Source organism: Trichosurus vulpecula, chromosome 2 (genome assembly GCF_011100635.1).
Source record: "Trichosurus vulpecula isolate mTriVul1 chromosome 2, mTriVul1.pri, whole genome shotgun sequence".
Taxonomy (NCBI): Eukaryota; Metazoa; Chordata; class Mammalia; order Diprotodontia; family Phalangeridae; genus Trichosurus; species Trichosurus vulpecula.
In genome coordinates this window covers 124,636,289-124,655,864 of record NC_050574.1, presented here as the reverse complement: position 1 = coordinate 124,655,864, position 19,576 = coordinate 124,636,289, and the positions used below count along the sequence as shown (strand labels likewise).

The 19,576-nt window shown below is 47.3% G+C and overlaps 1 protein-coding gene across 5 annotated transcripts in view; it reads left to right on the top strand.

Annotated features, from left to right (window-relative positions):
* P2RY6 (pyrimidinergic receptor P2Y6) overlaps positions 1-16,706 on the top strand; it is a 46,379-nt gene extending 29,673 nt beyond the window's left edge. For 2 of the 5 annotated variants that reach the window (XM_036744517.1, XM_036744513.1), the window contains exons 2-3: positions 13,095-13,139; positions 14,640-16,706. In XM_036744517.1, coding sequence (XP_036600412.1) covers positions 13,133-13,139; positions 14,640-15,688 — 1,056 coding nt within the window. In that variant the 5' untranslated portion in view covers positions 13,095-13,132 and the 3' untranslated portion in view covers positions 15,689-16,706. Of the gene's footprint in view, positions 1-13,094; positions 13,283-14,639 lie in introns of all 5 variants that reach the window. The other 3 variants (XM_036744514.1, XM_036744515.1, XM_036744516.1) reach the window with 2 other exon arrangements.
* The last annotated feature ends 2,870 nt before the right edge of the window (positions 16,707-19,576 follow it).

The window sequence follows — 19,576 nt, the reverse complement described above, 5'->3', positions numbered from 1 at the left end:
GCGGCACAATGGGGTTCGGTCCAAAAGAGGGTAGCTGAGAGGAAAATGGAGAGGGGGCTGGCCCGAGGGCCCTCTTTAAACGGAGATTTGGGGAGGAGCCCTTAGCTCCATTTTCCAGCCTTCCAGTCAGAGGGGCAGAGACTACTGATGGGATGTGAGTACCACAGCTGATGTAGTCTCCCTGGATGATGAGTGGAGCCCAGTCCAAAAGCATGCAGCTGGTGGGAAAGAAGACATAGGAGCTGCGTAAATCCCCCGAGAAACATTCAGTCATTCAGCAGTACAAGCAGAGAAAGCAGATGGTAGGACTGGGCCGGGGTCGAAGGTGGACAGGGCATGAATGGTGGCCAGAGCAGAGGGCAGCTGGAGTCATGGGGGATGGAGGACAGCATACAACAGTCAGCACTTAGCACATAGTGGGCACTTAATAAATGCTAGTTGACTGACCCAGTGATGGTTGACCCGGTAACCTATGGGACCAAGACCATGAGAGAAAAGTGAGGCCACAGCAGGGGTGATGGTCTTGGAGAAAAAGAAGGATTCCAGAACTAGAGATCATGGAGAGAAGAAATGATATGTTTAGGAGGTATGAGGCAGAGGGAGAAATGGAAGGGCAAGAGATTATGACCAGAGGAGGGGACTGTTTCCCCAGAGATCCTGAGAGTCCTAGAATGCAGAATGCCAGAGCTGGAGGGAACCTTGTGGTGTTGTTCTTCCTTAGTTCTGGAAGAGGACCCATGGCATCGCAAGCCGTGATGTCTTGACTTGTGCGAATTGGATTGGAGTGAGACAAAGCTGGGCAAAGGCAGAAACTGTCCCGAGGATTCATAACTTCTTTTGGGTCCCGGACCCCTTTGGCAGCCAGTCTCCTGAAGCCTACAAAACTTTCTTAGAATAAGGTTTTTAAATATACAAAATAAAAAATAGGATTGCAAAAGAAACCGATTCTATTGAAATAAAGGTGTAATTTTTTCCCATTCAAGTTCACAAACCCCAGAAATCTATTGACAGACCCCTTGAGGGTCTATGGATACCAAGTTAAGAACCTTTGAATGTCCAACATCTCCAATCGACAAACGGAGAAGCTAAAATCTAAGAAAGGAAATGATTCAAAGTCACACAACTGGCCAAAGGCAACGGCAGAAAAGGGCTCCTTCCCATTTGTTTCAGTTGCCTCTTCTACTTTCTGAGCCTGTTTACTCTCAGGCTGTTCCTGGTCCTTACCCTTATCCTCCCACTCTGCCATGGGGAGTGATTGCTGTGCCATACCACCCACCCCACCCATGGGTAAGCCTGGCCAGAGTACTAGAAGTGAAGAGACAGATGGGAAAAGGTCAGCAATGTCCAACCTCAGTTGGCAACTAGGCTTTTAGAAACCCAGGGAGCAGACATCTGGGACCACAGAGTTTAGTATTTAACAAGGTTATAGAGAAACTCAAGCTTCCTTATAGAGTAAAAAAAAATGTTGGATCTGAGGGCAGGTAGGAGAGCTGGATCCAAATCCTGGTTCTGCTACTAACTCTGTGTGTCTTTGGGGCCAAAGTCTGAGGGTGATTGAGTATGTGTGAGCCAGGGTGCATGTCTGTTTGTACAAACCTCAGCCCCTCCAACATCTGTGGTTCTGGCCTCCCCACAGTCCCTCAGTCCCGATGATCTGCCCAAGCTGGGAGGGGAGAGAGGGCAGCTGCTCTGCTCTGGGGAGTTCCCCTCCTTCCTAGAGGTAGGGTCCAATTAACCCCAGGTTTCACAATCTCATGAAACCGGGTTATGCTGAGAAGGCAAAGGCAAAAACAGAGATTGCCACAAAGCCTGCAGAGTCACGGGCCTGGAGGGTGGGAGAGGAAAGAAGAGTCCAGACTAACTAAATGGCAGCCTTCTGGCCTTCTCTGACCTATTTGCTGGCTCTCTTGCTTGTGGCTAATTCAGTCTCAGCCTTTCCTGCCTAAGACTGGAGGTTTCAGGAGCCTAGCGGGGAGAATGCCCTAGCAAATTCATGCCCTCCTCGACCTTTCCCCCTCTTCAGGGCTAAGGCCAAATTTGTCAGACGTTGAGAATCATTGTTTTCTTGTTAAAAACCTAGACTCTAAGAATGAAAAATGTCAGAGCAGAAGAAAACAAACTCCCGTAGTGGGAAGGGACCTCAGAGGTCATCTAGGCCGCACCTTTTGGCCAGTCCCTTATACCACATGCCTGAGAAGGGTTTGTCAACCTTTGCTTAATGATTGCTAGTTGTCCTTCCTTCTCAAAGAGGACTAATGACATCGGGAGGGTGGTGTCTTGACTTGCAAATGAATTGCATTAAAGTGAGGCAGAGCTGTGCAAAGTCTCCAGCCTCACTCTCTCCTCCAGGGTCATCTGAGCCCAGTGGCAAGATAGATCAGTGGGGGACCTTGGTCTTTTTAAGCTAAGGTCTTTCCCAGGTCTCAGTTTGTCTGAGGCAATGCCCATTCTGTCATTTAAGGCTAGGTTAAACAAAAAGACCCCTAGTGAGGTGGGAATCACTATCCAACTCCCCCTTTGCCCCACCCTAGGCATCTCATTCCACTTTGGGACAGCTCTATAGATGGGGCGGTTCTTCCTCACATTGAGGGTAAACCTATCTCCCTATAACTTCACCTCATGGCTCCTTATTCTGCCCTTAGGGCCAGACAGAACATGTCTTCCACATGATTGCCCTTCAGACACCTGATGATGGCTATCAAGATCCCTTCCCCTTCTCTCCTCCGAGCTAAACACTTCAATTTCCTTCAGTTGCTTCTCATATGGCATAGAGGTCAAGAAGAACCAATGGTCTTTCATTTGTCCCAGGGACCCCATTCTCTCCAGCTTATTGCTGTCTTTGCTAAAATGTGGTGCCCAGAAGCAAATGCTGCATCCTGCACATGGCCTGACCAGGGCAGAGGACCATGGGACCATCACTTCTTTAGTCCCGTAAATTTACACCTCTTAACTGCAGCCTCAGATTGTGCTAGCCTTTTAGGCTTCTGTGTCATACCCTTGGCCCACACTCATTTCAGTGGGTTTGCAGCCCACCGAAACCATCAGGCATTCTCCTTAGGAACTAACATCTACATATGCTTCCCAGGTCTTGTCTTGTGACACTGATTTTCTTAAACTAGATGAAAGACTTTACATTTATCCTTATTATGGATATCATTATTATTGAGGCAACTCATTGGTGCAGTAAATACAGCGCTGGGTCTGGAGTCAGGAAGACCTGAATGTAAATCTGACTTCAGACCCTTATCTAGTTGTATGATTTTAGCAATTCACTTAACCTCTGTTTGCCTAGGACGCAGCTAGGTTGCTCAGTGGATAGAGCACTGGGTGGAGTCAGGAGCACCTGAATTCAAATGTGGTCTCAGACACTAGTCACTTAACCACTGTTTGCCTCAGTTTCCTCAATGGTAAAATGGGGATGATAACACCTACCTCAAAGGGCTGTTGTGAGGATCAAATGAAATAATATTTGTAAAGTGCTTAGCACAGTGCCCAGCACATAGTAGGTGCCTTATGAATGCTCATTCCCTTCCTTTCCTTCCCTCCCTTCCCTGTTAAGTCTCATCTTCTTAGATTTGTCACAGTGATCTAGGCTTTCAAACACAAAATCTTAACCTTAGGATATAGCATGTCAGAACTGAAAGGGACCTCATAGCCTAAGACACAGAATATTTGTGGGGCTACTAGTGATCATCTAGCTCATTCCTCTCACGTCACACATGGGGAAACTGAGGCATACACGAGGTAGGGGCAGAGCAAGACCCAGAACTCAGGGCCACTCAGACTCCTAATCTGCTTTCTATACTGTGCCATGATTTCCACCTCGGAGGTTTTGCTCAGAATATTACCAATACCTTGAATTCTCTCCTGGCTCCTCTCTCAACCTCTAAATCCTACCCTTCCTTCAAGGCTCTGCTCAGGGTCCTACCTCCTCCAAGAAGCCCTCTGTGACTGCTCCAAACCACAGTGATCCCTCCCTTGTCTGGACTTCTGGGGAGTCCTTAGAGGCTGGGCCACACACTACCACAATTGATCTTCTCCTTTTCTCAATCATTCTCCTTTATTTGTCCTCCATGCCTGGAGCCCTCTCCTCCTGACTTCCCTGGCCTCTTTCAAGACTCCCCTCAAAACGACTAAACAATTACAACAACAAATCTGTGTCTTACTCTGCTCAGGAAGGAGTCTCTGAGAGAGGCTTCGAACTCTGCCCTGGGCTCTAAAGTTGATAGGAGAGATGGAGGCAGGAAGGCAGCTGTTAAAACACCATGGGTTCTTAGCTGCCTTCAGCATCATGAGAACAGCAGGCATGAAGACAGACCCAGTCATCGTTAAGGGCCTTCTCAATCCCACCCCTAAACCTACAATCTTTTCAGATTACCAGGATGCATCCTAGAATAACAGGGGAAAAAAATCCTAGATGGGAATGAAGTCTTTGGAATCCTAGTCTAGGCTCTCTCAATGACTCAACATGTGACCTTAGGCAAATCCCTGCCCTTCTTTGGGCCTCAGTTTTCCCCATCTGTAAAGTGAAACACTTGGACTAGATGAGCCCTGGCATTCTTGGGATCTGTGGTTCACTGGCTCCCTGAAGAGTTGTGCGGTCAAGTCGAAGTCATTCTGAAACATTTCCAGCTCACAAAGACACCATGATCCCTGATCCCTAGAGGAATACGCAGTGGGATAAAACTCTCAGCCTTGGTCTGAGACCTGTAGGCATCTTCAACTTACAATTAGCGACACCTAGTGGACTAGTCCTAGACTCTTTAAATCTCTGCCATCCTCAGGTTCTGGAGCAGGAGTATGTGGAAATATTAAAATCAGTATTTTAGGTAAGATGTAGAATCTCAGAACTGGAAAGAACTTAAGGATGTCAGAAATAGAAGAAACCTGGGGCAGCTAGGCGGTGCATCAGATACAGTGCCGGGCCTGGAGCCAGGAAGACTCATCTTCCTGAGTTCAAATCTGGCCTCAGACACTTACTAGCGGTGTGACCCTGGGCAAGTCACTTAACCCTGTTTGCCTCAGTTTCCTCATCTGTAAAATGAGCTGGAGAAGGAAATGGCAAGCTTCTCCAGCATCTCTGCCAAGAAAACCCCAAATGGGATCACAAAGAGTCAGAAACGACTGAACAACAAAGAACATAAAATATCAAATCACAGATCTAGAACTGGAAAGGACTTCAGACATTTAGCCTGAATCCCTCATTTTACGAAGGAAGACACAGAGGCCCGTGGAGGTTAAAAGATTTGCCAAGAGTCACACAGCTGGTAAGCTTCCAGAAAGGCGTCCAACCCCGCCCCACCAGTGTTCTCTCTATTATTCCATGTTGTCACCTGTCAGAGCAGGAAGGGGAAGGAGGGAAGGGGGAAGAGAAGAAGTATTTATCAAGCACCTACTATGCGCCAGGAACTGTACTGAGTAACATCTCATTTGCTTCTTTTACAATACTGGGAAGAAGGTGCTATTATGGTCCTTATTTGATAGTTGAGGTAGACGGTGGTTAAGTGACTTGCCCAGGGTCACGCAGGGACATTAGCAATTATATAGTCAATAGCAGTGGTCTACAAAGTTCACCTCCACCCCAATGTTTTTCAGTAGGACAGAGCGAGTCATATAGGATAAGTGACCCAGGTATGGATGGGTTTCAGTCTTCATCATGGATCTCTACATTATCTTTTCCCCAAAGCCCACTCTTTCCCCAGACTTCCCTGTGTTTAAGCCAAGGGAGCCATCATCGTTCCCTGCACCCATTTTTGTAAATTCCCATGTTATCTTTACTCTTTTGCATCCCGTCCCCATCCGATCAGCTGCCACATCTTGTCCATTCTACCTTCCCAGCACCTTTCCTAACTATTCCCATCTTTCTTCTTACTCAGCCACTCCCCCCAACACATACCCCATTCATCACCTCTCACCAGTGTTGCAAGTCTAACTAGTCACCCCGCCTCAAGTCTCTTCACTCTCTGGCCCATCCTCCACACCGCTGCTCAGGCGATTTCCATAATGTGTTGGTCTGACCGTGTCACTCCTCTACTCATTAAACTCCAGTGGCTTCCTACTGCCTCTAGGATCAAATATTATTTCATTTTTATTTCTCCCATTTTACATTTCTATCTTATGAGTGAATTTCATATCATATTAGTACATGAAGAGTTTACAAATAAATAAATCCACATATATTGGTGTTACCTGCTCAATTTTTTTTTTGGAAGGGGGAAGGCAGGGCAATTGAGGTTAAGTGACTTGCCCAAGGTCACACAGCTAGTAAGCATCAAGTGTCTGAAGCCAGATTTGAACTCAGGACTTCCTGATCCAAGGGCCAGTGCTCTACTCACTGCACCACCTAGCTGCCCCTGCTCAATTTTTTTTTAACCAATCTGGTGTGTACAACCAAAAAAAGTTTGAGATCATAATAACAATAGCTAGCATTTAGATAATACTTTCAGGTTTACAAAGCACTTTATAAATATTATTTCATTCATCCTCACAATAACCCTTTGAAGTAGGTGCTATTTTTAGCTCCATTTTACATGCAAGTAAACTGAGGTAGACAGAGGTGAAGTGACTTTCCCAGTGTCATACAGTTGGATAAAATCTGAGGCTGGATTTGAACTCAGGTCTTCTTAACCCCAGACCCAGCAATCTGTGCACTCTAGCACTGCCTAGCTTCCTGACCTGGATCATTGGACTTTAGAGAGTCATCACTGCTGTTTACTAGCTGTGACCTTGGAAAAGTCATTTCTCTTCTCTAAAATGGCTTCCTCATCTACAAAATGGTGATAATCAATCTAGGGCTACATAGTTCACTGAGGGGTTTGCTGTGGAGAAAGTACTTTTAAATCCCAAAGCACTCTAGACATGAGATTAGAAAAAATGTTGACTTTCAAGTCAATAAACATTTATTAAGTGCCTACTGTGTTCCAGGTACTGCTAAGCAAAAATGAGACAGCTAGTTGGCATCCACCCTGGAGTCAGGAGGACCTGAGTTCAAATCCTGCCTCAGACACTTGATACTTACTCTCTGTGTGATCCTAGGCAAGTCACTTAACCCCAATTGCCTTGGAAGAAGGAGAAGGAAAACTCTCTGCTTTCAAGGAGCTTATAATCCAATGGGGAGACAACAATCAAAGGAATATATACAAAGCAAGCTATCTACAAGATAAACAGGAAATAATTAAGAGAAGGACAGCATTAGAATGAAGAGGGGTTAGGGAAGGCTTCCTGTTGAAGGTAGGATTTTAGTTGGGACTTAAAGGAAGCCAGGAAGATCAGGAGTCAGAGTAGAGGAGGGAGCTGTGGGATGCAAGTGGATTCCAAGTTCTGGGTCTTGTGTTCTAGGCTTGTGTGACTTTGGGCAAGTCACAAGTCACTCGGCCTATCTGAGCCTCAGTCTCTTCGCCTGTAATATGAAAAAGTCTAATGCACTAAACATACTGTCAAACTCAGATAGAAATAGATCCCTCCTGCTGGCCACATATTGACTTAGAAAACCACAAATTAACATTATGTATGCTGCATTGTATTTTTATTTCTTTTGTTAAGCATTTCCCAAACGCATTTTCATCTGGTTCAGCTGCGCTAGGGAGACAGCATCTAGCCTTGAGTTTGACACCTCTCTCGAGACTGTGTGACCTCTGAGATTTCCTTCTAGCTTTAAATCTATGGTCCTCATTATCATCATCATTGGAGGACATTATAAATACAAAGCACCTTACATTCATCATCTCACTGGAGTCTCACAACAGCCCTGTGAGGCAGGGAGGACATATGTTCTTGTCCCCATTTTAATGAGGAGGAGGAAAAGGCATTTGGTCAAGGTCATTTGCCCAGAGTTGTGATGAAATCAGGACCCAAATAAAGAACTTTTTTGACCTGAAGCCCAGGGCTCTTTCTGCTGACTGTTCAACCTTGCCTTTGTAAGACCAATCAGAGAAGGGGGAATGTGACAAGTACCGTGATCCCTTTGTTTTCCCTCCCACCCCCCAATTACCAATATACAGCCCATTCATTTCAGGACATGAGACTGGGAGTTCCCTCTAGAGCAGAGCTGGACCCGAGGCTCCCCCTCCTGCCCACACTGGAGCTCGGCCCAAGTCTAGGCACACAGGGCTATGAGTACAGACTGGCTAACCAGGTCCTTGGTAGACACACCTGGAGTATTCAGCATCCCACAGGCCAGACTGTGAGCTACTTACACATTTCATCTCTCCCACTGGGTAACTTAGCACAGGGCTCAGCACACAGTGGGTATACTAGGAAATACTTATTGAATGCGTGAGTGAGTGAGCAAATGAAGGAATGAGTGAAGGAATAAATTAGTGAAAAAAATAAATGCATGAAGGGTGAATGAAGTGAAGGAATGAAGAATGAGTGAGTGAAATGAATAAGCAAGCAAACGTAAATAAATGGATGGGTGGATGGATGGATGAGCAACCAATATAGGTATGAGTGAGTCAATGGAGCCCACATCCTTTGACCTTTTGCTGGTCTTGGTCTAACCAATGTGCCTGGATGTCTTCCCCAATGCCCCAGAGTCAGAGTCAAAGGTCACAGAGGCTGTTCTGAGAAACCAGGGAGGAAGAGCTCTGGTCCTTCTTCCCATTGTGCCTCCCCTCTCTCTGGGCTTGACCACAGGGGAGGGAGCTTTTCTCCAGCTGGGAGGAGGAGGAGGAGAAGAGGTTCAGACCGCTAACCACTAGTCCATATACCACGTTCTCTTGAGGAAAAGGGGCTAGGAAGTGTGTTTGTGGTGAGAACCTGAGAGAATAAAGGCCTAGGTTAGTTTCAGAGTAGCCGTGGATGGCCTGGACTTTCTACAAAGGGCTAGGCACCACACTGGGTCCTTAGTAATAATAATTACACACACACACACACAGAACACCAAATTTAGAATTAAAAAAAAAAAACAAGACAAAACCTGGGCTCATCTCCTCGCTTTTCCACTTACTGCCTGTGTGACCTTAGGCCCCATCCCTTCCTTTTCTGGGCCTCAGTTTCCCCAACCGTAAAATCCTGATCCATACAATGGAGATTATAATAGCACCTGCTTCCTCAGGTTGTTCTGAGGATGACATCAGCATCCATAAGCAGATTCCAACCCTTTAAAGTACTAGATAAATGCTAGCTATCATTATTATTATCTGTAAAATCAGAGTTCAGGCTAGATGCCCTCCGAAGGCCCCACCTGCTAGAAATCCTCTAATTCTACAAACTGAACAGAACTGAATTTTTTAGACTATCCTTCCAGCCCGTTCTTCGCTAAGCCCCTGCCAACACTGGAAAGAGGAAGAGCCCACGGGACCAACAGCTGCCAGCCTCGGGGCCTCCATTAAGAGAACCTCACAGCATTTTACTAGCCCATTTGACAGATAAAGAAACTGAAATTCAGAGAAGGGAAGCTGTTGCTTGAGGAGAAGGGGGAGGACTAGGGTGGGACTCCTGCCTGGTAGGTTTGATGCCTACCCTCTTCCATGCATATCTCAAGTCACCACGAGGTAAGGGGCAGGGCAGGGGCGGGGGCAGAAGGAGATGATTTTTTGGGAATGAGTCTTTTTTCTCTGACTCTCCAGGCTCTGAGTCGAGCACTTCCTGAGATTGGTTTCCGGCTATGGCCTTGGCATGGTCTTGAGGCTGGATGGGGGCGTGGGTGAGGAAGAGGGGAGGAGGGGAGAAGGCCACATGCTGGACTATTTCAGCTAGCCAAGTTGGACCAGGCAGCAGAAAAGAAAATTGATCAGGCAGCTGGGCGGAGGATAGTCCAAGGCAGGCTGAGGGCGGATGCTTCCAGGGGGCAGAACCTCGAAACATCCCAGACCAGGAGGGGAGCAGAGCTGATGCCTCAAGGCCAAAGGTAAGGAACCCCTTCTCTAGAGTGCCCCTGAAGCATCACATGTTGTGGCTAGCACATCATATCTATGTTACTGTGTTTGTATGGGGGCTCACGTGGGTATGTAATCCTAGACAGAACAGGGAGGTGACAGAGAATTGGACTTAGAATCAGGCTTCCCGGTGTGATCTGGCAAGTCACAATAGAAGAAAGAGGGAGCCACAGAAACTTATTGAGCAGGGGGCTTTCCTCATCTGTTGTTTTTTTTTTTAAAGAGAGATGGTGATAAAAAAGGCAAAGTGATGGAGTAGATAAGAGTACAGGGATTGAAGTCAGGAAGATCTAAGTTCAAATCCTTCCTGTGATGCTGGATGGCCAGTGGGCAAGTCAGTTAACATCTCTGAGCCTCATTTTTCCTCATCAGAAAAGTGGGAATATCTTTGGAATTATTACTTCACAAGGTTGTTTTATGGCTCAAATGAGAGAATATGTGTAAACTATTTTGCAAATTTTAAAGTATTATATAAAGGTAAGGGGTTTGGGATGGAGTGGAGGAAGGTGGATGTTGGTGTCTGGACCTGTCATTTCGTTGGGAGAGGGACCTACGTGCAGGAGAGGAGGCCCCCTCTAGCAAACTGCATTGGTCAGTTCTCACCATTACTAAAAATACTTAGCCTGCTTGCTTCCCAGGGCAATCATGAGTGAAGCGTGGGGTGAACCTGAAAATGCCTCACTAAGAGCATGGGATCTGAAGAGACCTGGGTTCAAATCCTGTATCTGTTGTGTTCTAGCTGTAGGACCTTGGAAAAAATGATTTGACTTCCCTGGTCCCTGGTGCTATTAGTCATATAGAGCACAGGGTCAGAGAGAGAAGCTGAGGCCTGGAGATAAGGGATTGTCCAAGTTCACACCTCGAGTCTGCAGCAGGGTCAGCTCTAGAGTCAGGGTCTCACAAACAGCCCACAGTCCTTGCCACGTTTGTGGGTATTCCCTGTGTAGGTGAGATACTGGGAATCTAGATACACTCCCTTTTTGGAGGTTAGGCTCCTGTAAGGGAGCTCTCACTGAAGAATCCTACTCTACAGCTTAGCTGCCTGGGGCCCCTGAGGGGCTACGTTAACTTGTCCAGGGTCAGACCGTGGATATGTCACAAGAAAGCTCAATTCAAGTCTTCTCTCTATCTACTGAGACGTGTGAGAGGAGGTGGGGGGAGGGAGGGAGAGAGACAGAGAGAACATTGCACTGTGGTATAGTGGAGAGAGAATCAGATTTGAGATCAGGAAGTTTTGGGTTCAAATCCCACCTCTGACCCATGCTGCCTGTGGCCCTGTGTAGATCGTTTAATCTTTCATGTCCCCAGGCAACTTTAAGACTCTAAATTATAGAGTCATGCATTGGTATAGGGAAAATGAAATCATGAAATCACAATTCTAGTACAAACTAAGTGTGTATGTATGTGTATATGCATATGTATGGTATGTGTATGTGCCCATGTGTATGTATATACATATATACATACCATATGTACACGCATTGCATATTATGTTTTTACATATGGGCATTGTGGGAAGTATGTGTGTTGTGAGGATGAGTGTATATTATATGTGGGCGTTGCCATGTGTTGTGCGTACAGTTATGTAGCTATGGCCTGAACAGCATGTGGTCTCCTCTAGAAGCCCCATGTGGGGCTTCACTAAAGACGTCCCAATAAGGGAACTTATTCCTTATTGCTGCAATCCAAGCTTCCTTTAACTCCTGGCATGGGGCCCCAAACCCCTGAGACCTTTCTGGCCCCTAAAGTCACCTGCCTCCCTGGGCCGAGATCTCCTGACAGCACCTCCATCCCTCAATCACCTTGTTTTCCTCCTCCAGTCACTGGAAGTGGTACCTGCTCCTCCCCCTGTGTCTTCTCCTCCCAGTCCTTCTCCTCACACTCCAGACAACAGAAGCATACATTCCCTCACAAGGGAGAAGAGAATATACAGATTTCAAAGTAATACACAAGATTACAGGTCCTCTGAAGCAAGCGAACATAATAACTACCCAGTGTGGACAGCTCTACACTGTCTGCTCCACTTGGCCATTCCCCCATGAGATTTCCTTCCCAGGTGGCCTGTACCCCTATGACCCCAAGTGGGGATGGGTCATGACCCAGTTCTTCTGAGATACTATTTGTAAAAAGCTCTGAGCACAGTGCCTAGCACATAGTAAGCACCCTATAAACATTTCTTTCCTTCCCTTCTCTCTGGCAAGCTTTAGTCGGGGAGGAAGTTAATTACATTTTTAGTGATAGGTTTTGTTTTTTATATCACCTTTATTCCCCAACTGAGACCTCTCCCTCCTTTACCCAGGGAGCCAAGTCCTGTAACAAAGATCAAAAAAGAGGAAAAAAAAAGGTGTTAAAAAACAAAACAGCCAACATGTCTATTGGGTCTAACAGCAAAGGCAATATGCTACACCCATACCCCTCTCCACCTTTACAAAGCCCAGCTTTCATTTTAAAGCCATTCAGAGTCACCTGGCTTTGGGGTTAAGAAATGGGGAAAGTCCTGTTTATACCCAATAGGCAAGGTGGTCCAATGGAAAGATTGACACTCTTTTGGAAACTGTTTCCTGACATGATAACTATCATGCTCCCCCTGGGAAACACAGACAGGCCCCCATGGGGATAGAAGGAAGGAAGAAGAAGCAGAGAAGGGATCATAAGTTTCTAAGCTTAGAGATCAATTTATCCTCTTTTTACAGAGAAGAAAACTAAGATCAAGAGAGACTGAATTACTTGTTTGAGGTCACATGGGCTCTATAACAAGAGCTCTTTGTTAGCTGGGCCTTCTGGACTAATGGGAAAGGGTTGGTGGATTTGGGGTTACCAGTACCCAAACCCTAAGGAAGGGGGGAGAAGATGAGATCATCTTAAGACCTTTCTTTCTCTCCCCCCAACTCCCTTTCCAGTCTCACCTCCTTCTGCTCCTTTCCACACCTTCTGAACCAGCCAGCCAGGACCCCTTGCTGGATTCCAGGCATGCTCCTTCCTTTCCAACCTCTTCACTGTTTGCCTTGACTCAAGGCCTTGCCAAAGCATGCAACCCTCTCCTACCCCATTCATACCTGTCAAAATGTGGCAGATGGAACGTACTTATTCTCTTTGGTCCCAGAGACCAAGAACAAGGAGCACTGGGGAGAGGTCTTGGCGGGGGGGGGGGGGGGGGTGTGTGTGTGTGTGTGCAGATTTCAGCTCAACATGATGACAGAGAAAGTTGTTCCACAGATAACCAGGCTGCCTTTGGAAAAACTGAGTTCTCCATCATGGAAGGTATTCAGCCAGACCTACATGACCCCCCTGTTGGAAAAGCTGCAGAGGAGAGATCTGTATCCTTTTTATGTCATGGACCTCTCCAGCAGTCAGACTCAGTCTATGGGTCCCTTTCTCAGAATTATATTTTTAAATAATTGAAGGTAATCTTAAATTTCCATTACAGGGTTGGTGAAAATAAAGGTGTATTTTTTTCCTGAGTTCACAGTCCCCCTGAGATCTATCCATAGACGCTTTGGGGGTGAGAAGAGCCTAGTTTGAGAACCCCTCTTGTAAAGGATTTTCCTGCCCTGGAAGGGAGGAAGAGGGAGCTAAATGCCCTCTGAACCCACTGCCAGCCCTTAGACTCTGCCTTCCTTCATCCAACATCCTTGTTGTTGTTGTTTGTTTGTCCTTCATTCTCAAAGAGGGCCATGACATCGTGGAGGTGATGCCATGACATGCAAGTGAATTGGATTTAAGTGGGACAGGACTGTGCAAAGTCACCAGCCTCACTTCTTTCCTCTGGAGCCATCTGGGTCCAGTGCCCAGATATAGATCAGGACGACCGGAGATGCTCATTCTTGCAAACAGAAGCACTCTCCCCTGCCACCTTGGAGTCAGGGGACTCTAAGTCCAATCTTTCCTTCCTAATCTCCCCTCTAACACTGCCAACCCCTGGTGCAGGTTGTCGTCACCTCATGCCTGGATAATTGCAATAGCCTGCTACCCACAGGTGCCTCACCACTCTAGTCCAGCCTCTATCCAGCTGTCCAACTGAATTTTCTGAAGCTCAGGGCTGACCTTATCATATGCCATCCTCAATAAATTCCAGTGGCTCCCTATGACCTCCAGGATCAAATGTAAAATCCTTTGTTTGGCACCCAAAGCTCTCCCTAACCTGACACCCCTGCTACATTTCCAGTCTTCTCCAATCTTACACTACCACCACCATTACCCCTCCTTGTAGCCTGTCATCCAGGGACACTGACCGCCTCCAACAAAACACTTCTTCCCTTGGCTCTGACCATTTTCACAAGCTCTCCCCCGTGCTGGGAATGTTCTCCCCAGTCATCTCCGCCTCCTGCCTTCCCTGGCTTCTTTCAAGTCTCAACTAAAATCCCACCTTCTACCTAAAGCCTTTCCCAATTCCTGGTTATTCTGGTGCCTTCTCCTCTTTTGATTACTTTCATTTTATCTGGGATGTATGTTGTTCATACATCACTTGTTTGCCTGTTGTCTCTCCCATCAGACCTCTGAGTTCCTTGAGGGCAGGGATTGTCCTTTGCCTTCCTTTGTATTTTTAACATTTAGCACATTGAGTACCTGGCATATAGTAGGAGCTTAATAAATATTTGTTAACCAACTGATGGAGAGAACTGCCTGGGTTCATGCAGCAAAGCAGTGACAGGGCTGTACTAGAACCGGTGTCTCTCCATCTGAAAGGCTAAGCTGCCTCAATCATCGCTAAGCCTCACTGTGTCCCTAAAGAGTTTCCCATTGCTTTTGTTGTTTCTCCAGGTGTAGGAAGCCTTGACCTTGCCTGGTCCTTCAGAGCCACAACAGGTCCCCTGGAAATGGAGCCAGGAAATGAGACAACCACGACGACGTTTGGCTCTCCAGGCTCCCCGCCCTCCTGTGTCTTCCATGAGAATTTCAAGTACGTGCTTCTGCCCGTGGTATATTCGGTGGTGCTGGCTCTGGGTCTGCCCCTGAACTCCTACGTCATCGTGCAGATCTGGCTGTCCCGAAAGGCACTGACCCGCACGACTATCTACATGCTGAACCTGGCCTTTGCAGACCTGCTGTATACCTGCTCCTTGCCTCTGCTCATCTACAACTACGCCCAGGGCGACCACTGGCCCTTTGGTGACGTCTCCTGCCGCCTGGTCCGTTTTCAATTCTACACCAACCTCCATGGCAGCATCCTCTTCCTGGCTTGCATTAGCTTCCAGCGCTACCTGGGTATATGCCACCCCTTGTCCACCTGGCACAAACGCTGGGGCCGTGGTTCAGCCTGGCTGGTTTGCGGGGCCGTGTGGCTGGTTGTCTCAGCCCAGTGCCTGCCCACAATCGCCTTTGCCCAGACAGGGATCCAACGGAACCGCACCGTCTGCTATGACTTGAGCCCTCCCAGCCTGTCTGCCAACTATCTGCCCTATGGCATGGCCCTCACTGTCACCGGCTTCGTGTTGCCCTTCAGCGCTGTGCTGGCTTGCTATGTGCCCCTCGTGCGCCGTCTCTGCCAGCAAGGTGGCCCCGAGGGGCCAGCTGTGGCTGAGAAGCGGGGGAAGGCAGCTCGCATGGTTGTGGTGGTGGTAGCAGCCTTCGCTATCAGCTTCCTACCGTTCCATGTTACCAAGACTGCCTACCTGGCTGTCCGATCAGTTCCTGGGGTTTCCTGCCCTGTCCTGCAGACCTTTGCCGCTGCCTACAAGGGCACGAGACCCTTCGCCAGTGCCAACAGTGTCCTTGACCCCATCCTCTTCTACTTTACTCAGAAGAAATTCCGCCAGAGCCCCCAGCAGATCTGGTCCAAGCTAAGCACTAAGTGGCATCGGGGACACTGAACACAGAAGGAAAATGATGGGTCGTGGGCCCCAGAGGGCTCAGCCAGGCATCAGCTCTAAGTTGTCCCCCTGTGTTGCCCCAGGGACAACTCCTTCAGACAGCAGTGAACTCTAAGATAACTGTAACTCACTCCCCCAAGGGAGAGGTGTGCCCAGAGACCAGTCACTGAGGATCCCAGTGACCTGTGGAATCTTGGAGTGAAGTGGCAAAGGGCACTAGATTGGGAGTCAGGCATCCTGGGTTCAGATCCTGGCTCTGCTACCTCCTTCTTGTGTGTGACCTTGGGCAAATCATGTAACTTTTCTGGGCCTCGGTTTTGGATAGTTCCAAGGGGAAGAGATGGGATGATCCAGCTCTTTAGGTACCCTGCTGTCCATCATGATAACTATTTCTGGAGCATGTGGAACAAGAAGAATCATTCTGGGATCTGAAGTGATTCTCAAACTCCCAGCTGAGCCCTGAATCAATCCACACTCATCACTTATTTATTGAGCACTTACACTGTGTGTGGAACTGGGGACAAAAAGCAGCAGAGCCCTGGATGGGAACTCAGAGGAGGCACCTGGGTGTGAGTCCAGCCACCATTTTATTGTATGACATTGGGTAAGGCTACCCTCCTCTCAGGCCTCCTCTGCAGTCACAAAAAAGGAATAAATGGACTTATTGTGAGGAAGATTAAGTGGTATAGTCATTGAAGTAAATGGTGTAGTACTTACAGTTAGTGCTACATAAATGTTAACTATCATTGTTATTATGATGATGACAAGATCTCTAAGGTTCCTTCCAAATCTAAATCCTATGATCCTGGGTGGATGCTGTGGCTCCCACCCTTACAGAGCTCAGATTTATGGGAGGCAGCGAGGGAGGGAGAGAGGTGTGAAAGGGTGGAAGACAAGACTTAAACATGGACACTAGGCCAAATATGCTAAGGACCCAGTGAAGACAGAGAGGCAGAGCTACAGAGGAAAAAAGAAACTAGTGAGAAGTAGCAGGGCAGCTAGGTGGCCCTGGAGTCAGAAGGACCTGAGTTCAAATCTAGCCTCAGACAATTGACACACTTACTAGCTGTGTGACCTTGGGCAAGTCACTTAACTCCAATTGCCCTGCCTTCCTCCCTCTAAAAAAAAAGAGGGAGAGAAGTAGGGTCTTTAAGGAGAGCATCAGGGAGGAGATGGGATCCAAATGGAGCCCTGAAGGACAGAGGGAGATTCAGAGAAGCAAGAGGACCTCCCTGGAAGGATAATGGTGTGAGCCAAGGTTCGGAGCCCTGCCTGGCAAGAACAGAGGGCAGGGGTTGGGGGTGGGGGTAAGAGATCAGAGAGAAATAATACTGAAGAGTGAAGGTAGGATTGGAACATAGCTGGCCTTCATCTCCAACCTAAAAAGTCTCAATTTAGCCCTGTGGGCTGCATGGAGACAATGTCTCGTATTTCCTCATTCACACTCTCCCAAACCTCTCAATCCAGATGCCACCTTAGGCTACTGCACTTCTAGTCTCTGCTATTTGCCCTCCAAATATCCATCCATTCCTTCATTAACTCATTCACCCATTTATTCAGCAAAAGCTCAGTGAGGTCTAGAAATCCCAGAGCTCTATGGTCAGTTCCCAGGAGAGGTAGAGATAGGTAAGATCCTCTGAAGGAGGCAGCCCTGGCATCTAGCCCTCATTGACTCAGGCTGTCTTCCCAGGGTGCCAGTTCCTTCTCTAAGTCAGCCAGAGGCCCTCTCTGGATCAGGGGTCTCCATTCACCTCTATTCAACTAGGCTTACATGCCTCCTATATCACAAACTCTCTCTCTGCTAGGCACAGGGGATATAAAGACAAAATAAGAAATAGCTCCTGGTCCCAGACTTTCCACCAGGAGGGAATAATGTGTGCAAGGATGTTTATATAAAAGGTAAATGCAAATTAGTGGGGGTAGGGTGGGGGTCAAAGAGAGACATTAACAAACAGAGAGATGAGGAAAGGCTTCCAATTTTCACTGCTTGCTGAATTTCTCTCATCCTAAAACCCACACACAAGGACCCCTGACCCTCTCCCTCTCACCACCAAACATGCTCCTAAGCCTGCTGGCTTCCTGTGCCTCAGTTTTGTCATCTGTAAAGTGGGAGTGTTAATACCTATAATACTTACCTCACAGGGTTGTTGTGAGGCTCAAATGAAATAATGTATGTAAAGTGGTCAGCAATTATAAAGATAATACCATATGAACACCAGTCATTGTTGTTTCTGTTGTCATTACCACATATAATTATTATTATAATCTCAGGCTCGATAGAAGGCAATTCAGCACCTCTTCTGAATCAGAGCATGAGAGCTGGGGGCACTCCCTTCACATTCCAGGGCAATTGCTATCTCTCTTGCCCCTCCGCTCCCCAAGGGGCAAGGAGGGAATTCAAAGGCATAACTAGGACAGTGTTCCTGTCACCTCAAAAATCAGAATAATTCAACCTTACCGCACACACACATACATACACACATGCACACACATATACACACATAAATACACACTCACACACACATATATACATACGCTCGCACACATACACACACATACACACACACAGCATTCCCCAGACAGAGTGGAAAGAACACCAGACACTGGGTGGGAAGACCTGGGCTCCCATCCTGACTCTGCTTCTCATCCCCAGTATGACCTTGGGAAAGCCATTTCCCCTTCTCTGGGCCTCAGTTTCCCCATTTGTAAAATAAAGCACCTATGTGGTGCTCAGACCAGTGGCCCCTCCCCAGAACATGGCCAGAGGGTCATTATTTTCTCCAGGGAACCTAAAGGAGCAGATACCATGTGTCCCTATGTGGTATGATACAGGGTACCCTGAAAAGGCCTCCCACAATCCTTCCCCAAAAAGACCTCCCCTACCCCTGAGGTGGAAGGGCAGTATATCCAAAAGAGACCTAGACCTCTGTGAGGCAGGAGATCCAGATCTGTGTCCTGACTCTGGTCCTGATTTGCTGTGGGACTTTGGGCAAGAGTCTTCCATTCGCTTCCCCTTTTGTCAAATGTCAGGGGTAGGACTAGATGACCCCTATGGTCTCTTCTAGTCTTGAGAAACTACAAAGTGTGTAACTCATGCTCCACCTAAGGATGGCTGTCCCCCAAATGCATTGGCGCTCTCCCACTTCTCTGTTTCTGGGCAAACTATGCCTTCTACCCAGAATGAACTGCCTCCTGCCCTTTACGTGGGGAACTCCTGCTTAAACCTTTAAAGTGTAACTAAAATGGCATCTCCCTGATTCTCCCTAGTCAGTAACAACCTTTCCCCTCAGACCTCACAGAGCACTTCTCTGAGACACTTTATCATGTAATGTTGCAGATTAGATATTTGTCCTCTACTAGACTGGAAGCTCCATGAGGGCAGGGATAGAGTTTTATTTAAACTGTGTGTCTCCCTCAGTCGGAGCACAGTTGCCAGCCCCAAACAGTAGGTACTTAATAAACATTTATTAAATAAAATTACATTTCTGAAATTGTATATTCTAAGATTGACTTCAGCTCTGACATTTTCTCTTCTAAGACTCCTCCCAACTCTGACATTCCCTGCCAGAAAGTTCCTCCTACTTCTGATATTCTATGTTCCAAGGTACTTCCCAGCTCTGATAATCCCTGTTCTAAGGTTCCTCCCACCTCTGACATTCTGTATTCTAAGGTACCTCTCAGCTCTGATATTCCCTGTTCTAAGGTCCCTCCCAACTCTGACATTTCATGCTCCAAATATCCCCTTCCCCTCAGCTCTGACTCTGTCTCTACTTTCTGCCCTGTGTCACTGTATACTACCCATCACCACTAGAGAAAACAGGGCCACCAGCAACCCCCCAAAGGCCAGGTAGATGTGGCCCTCTGATACAGAGGAGAGATGAGGCACTT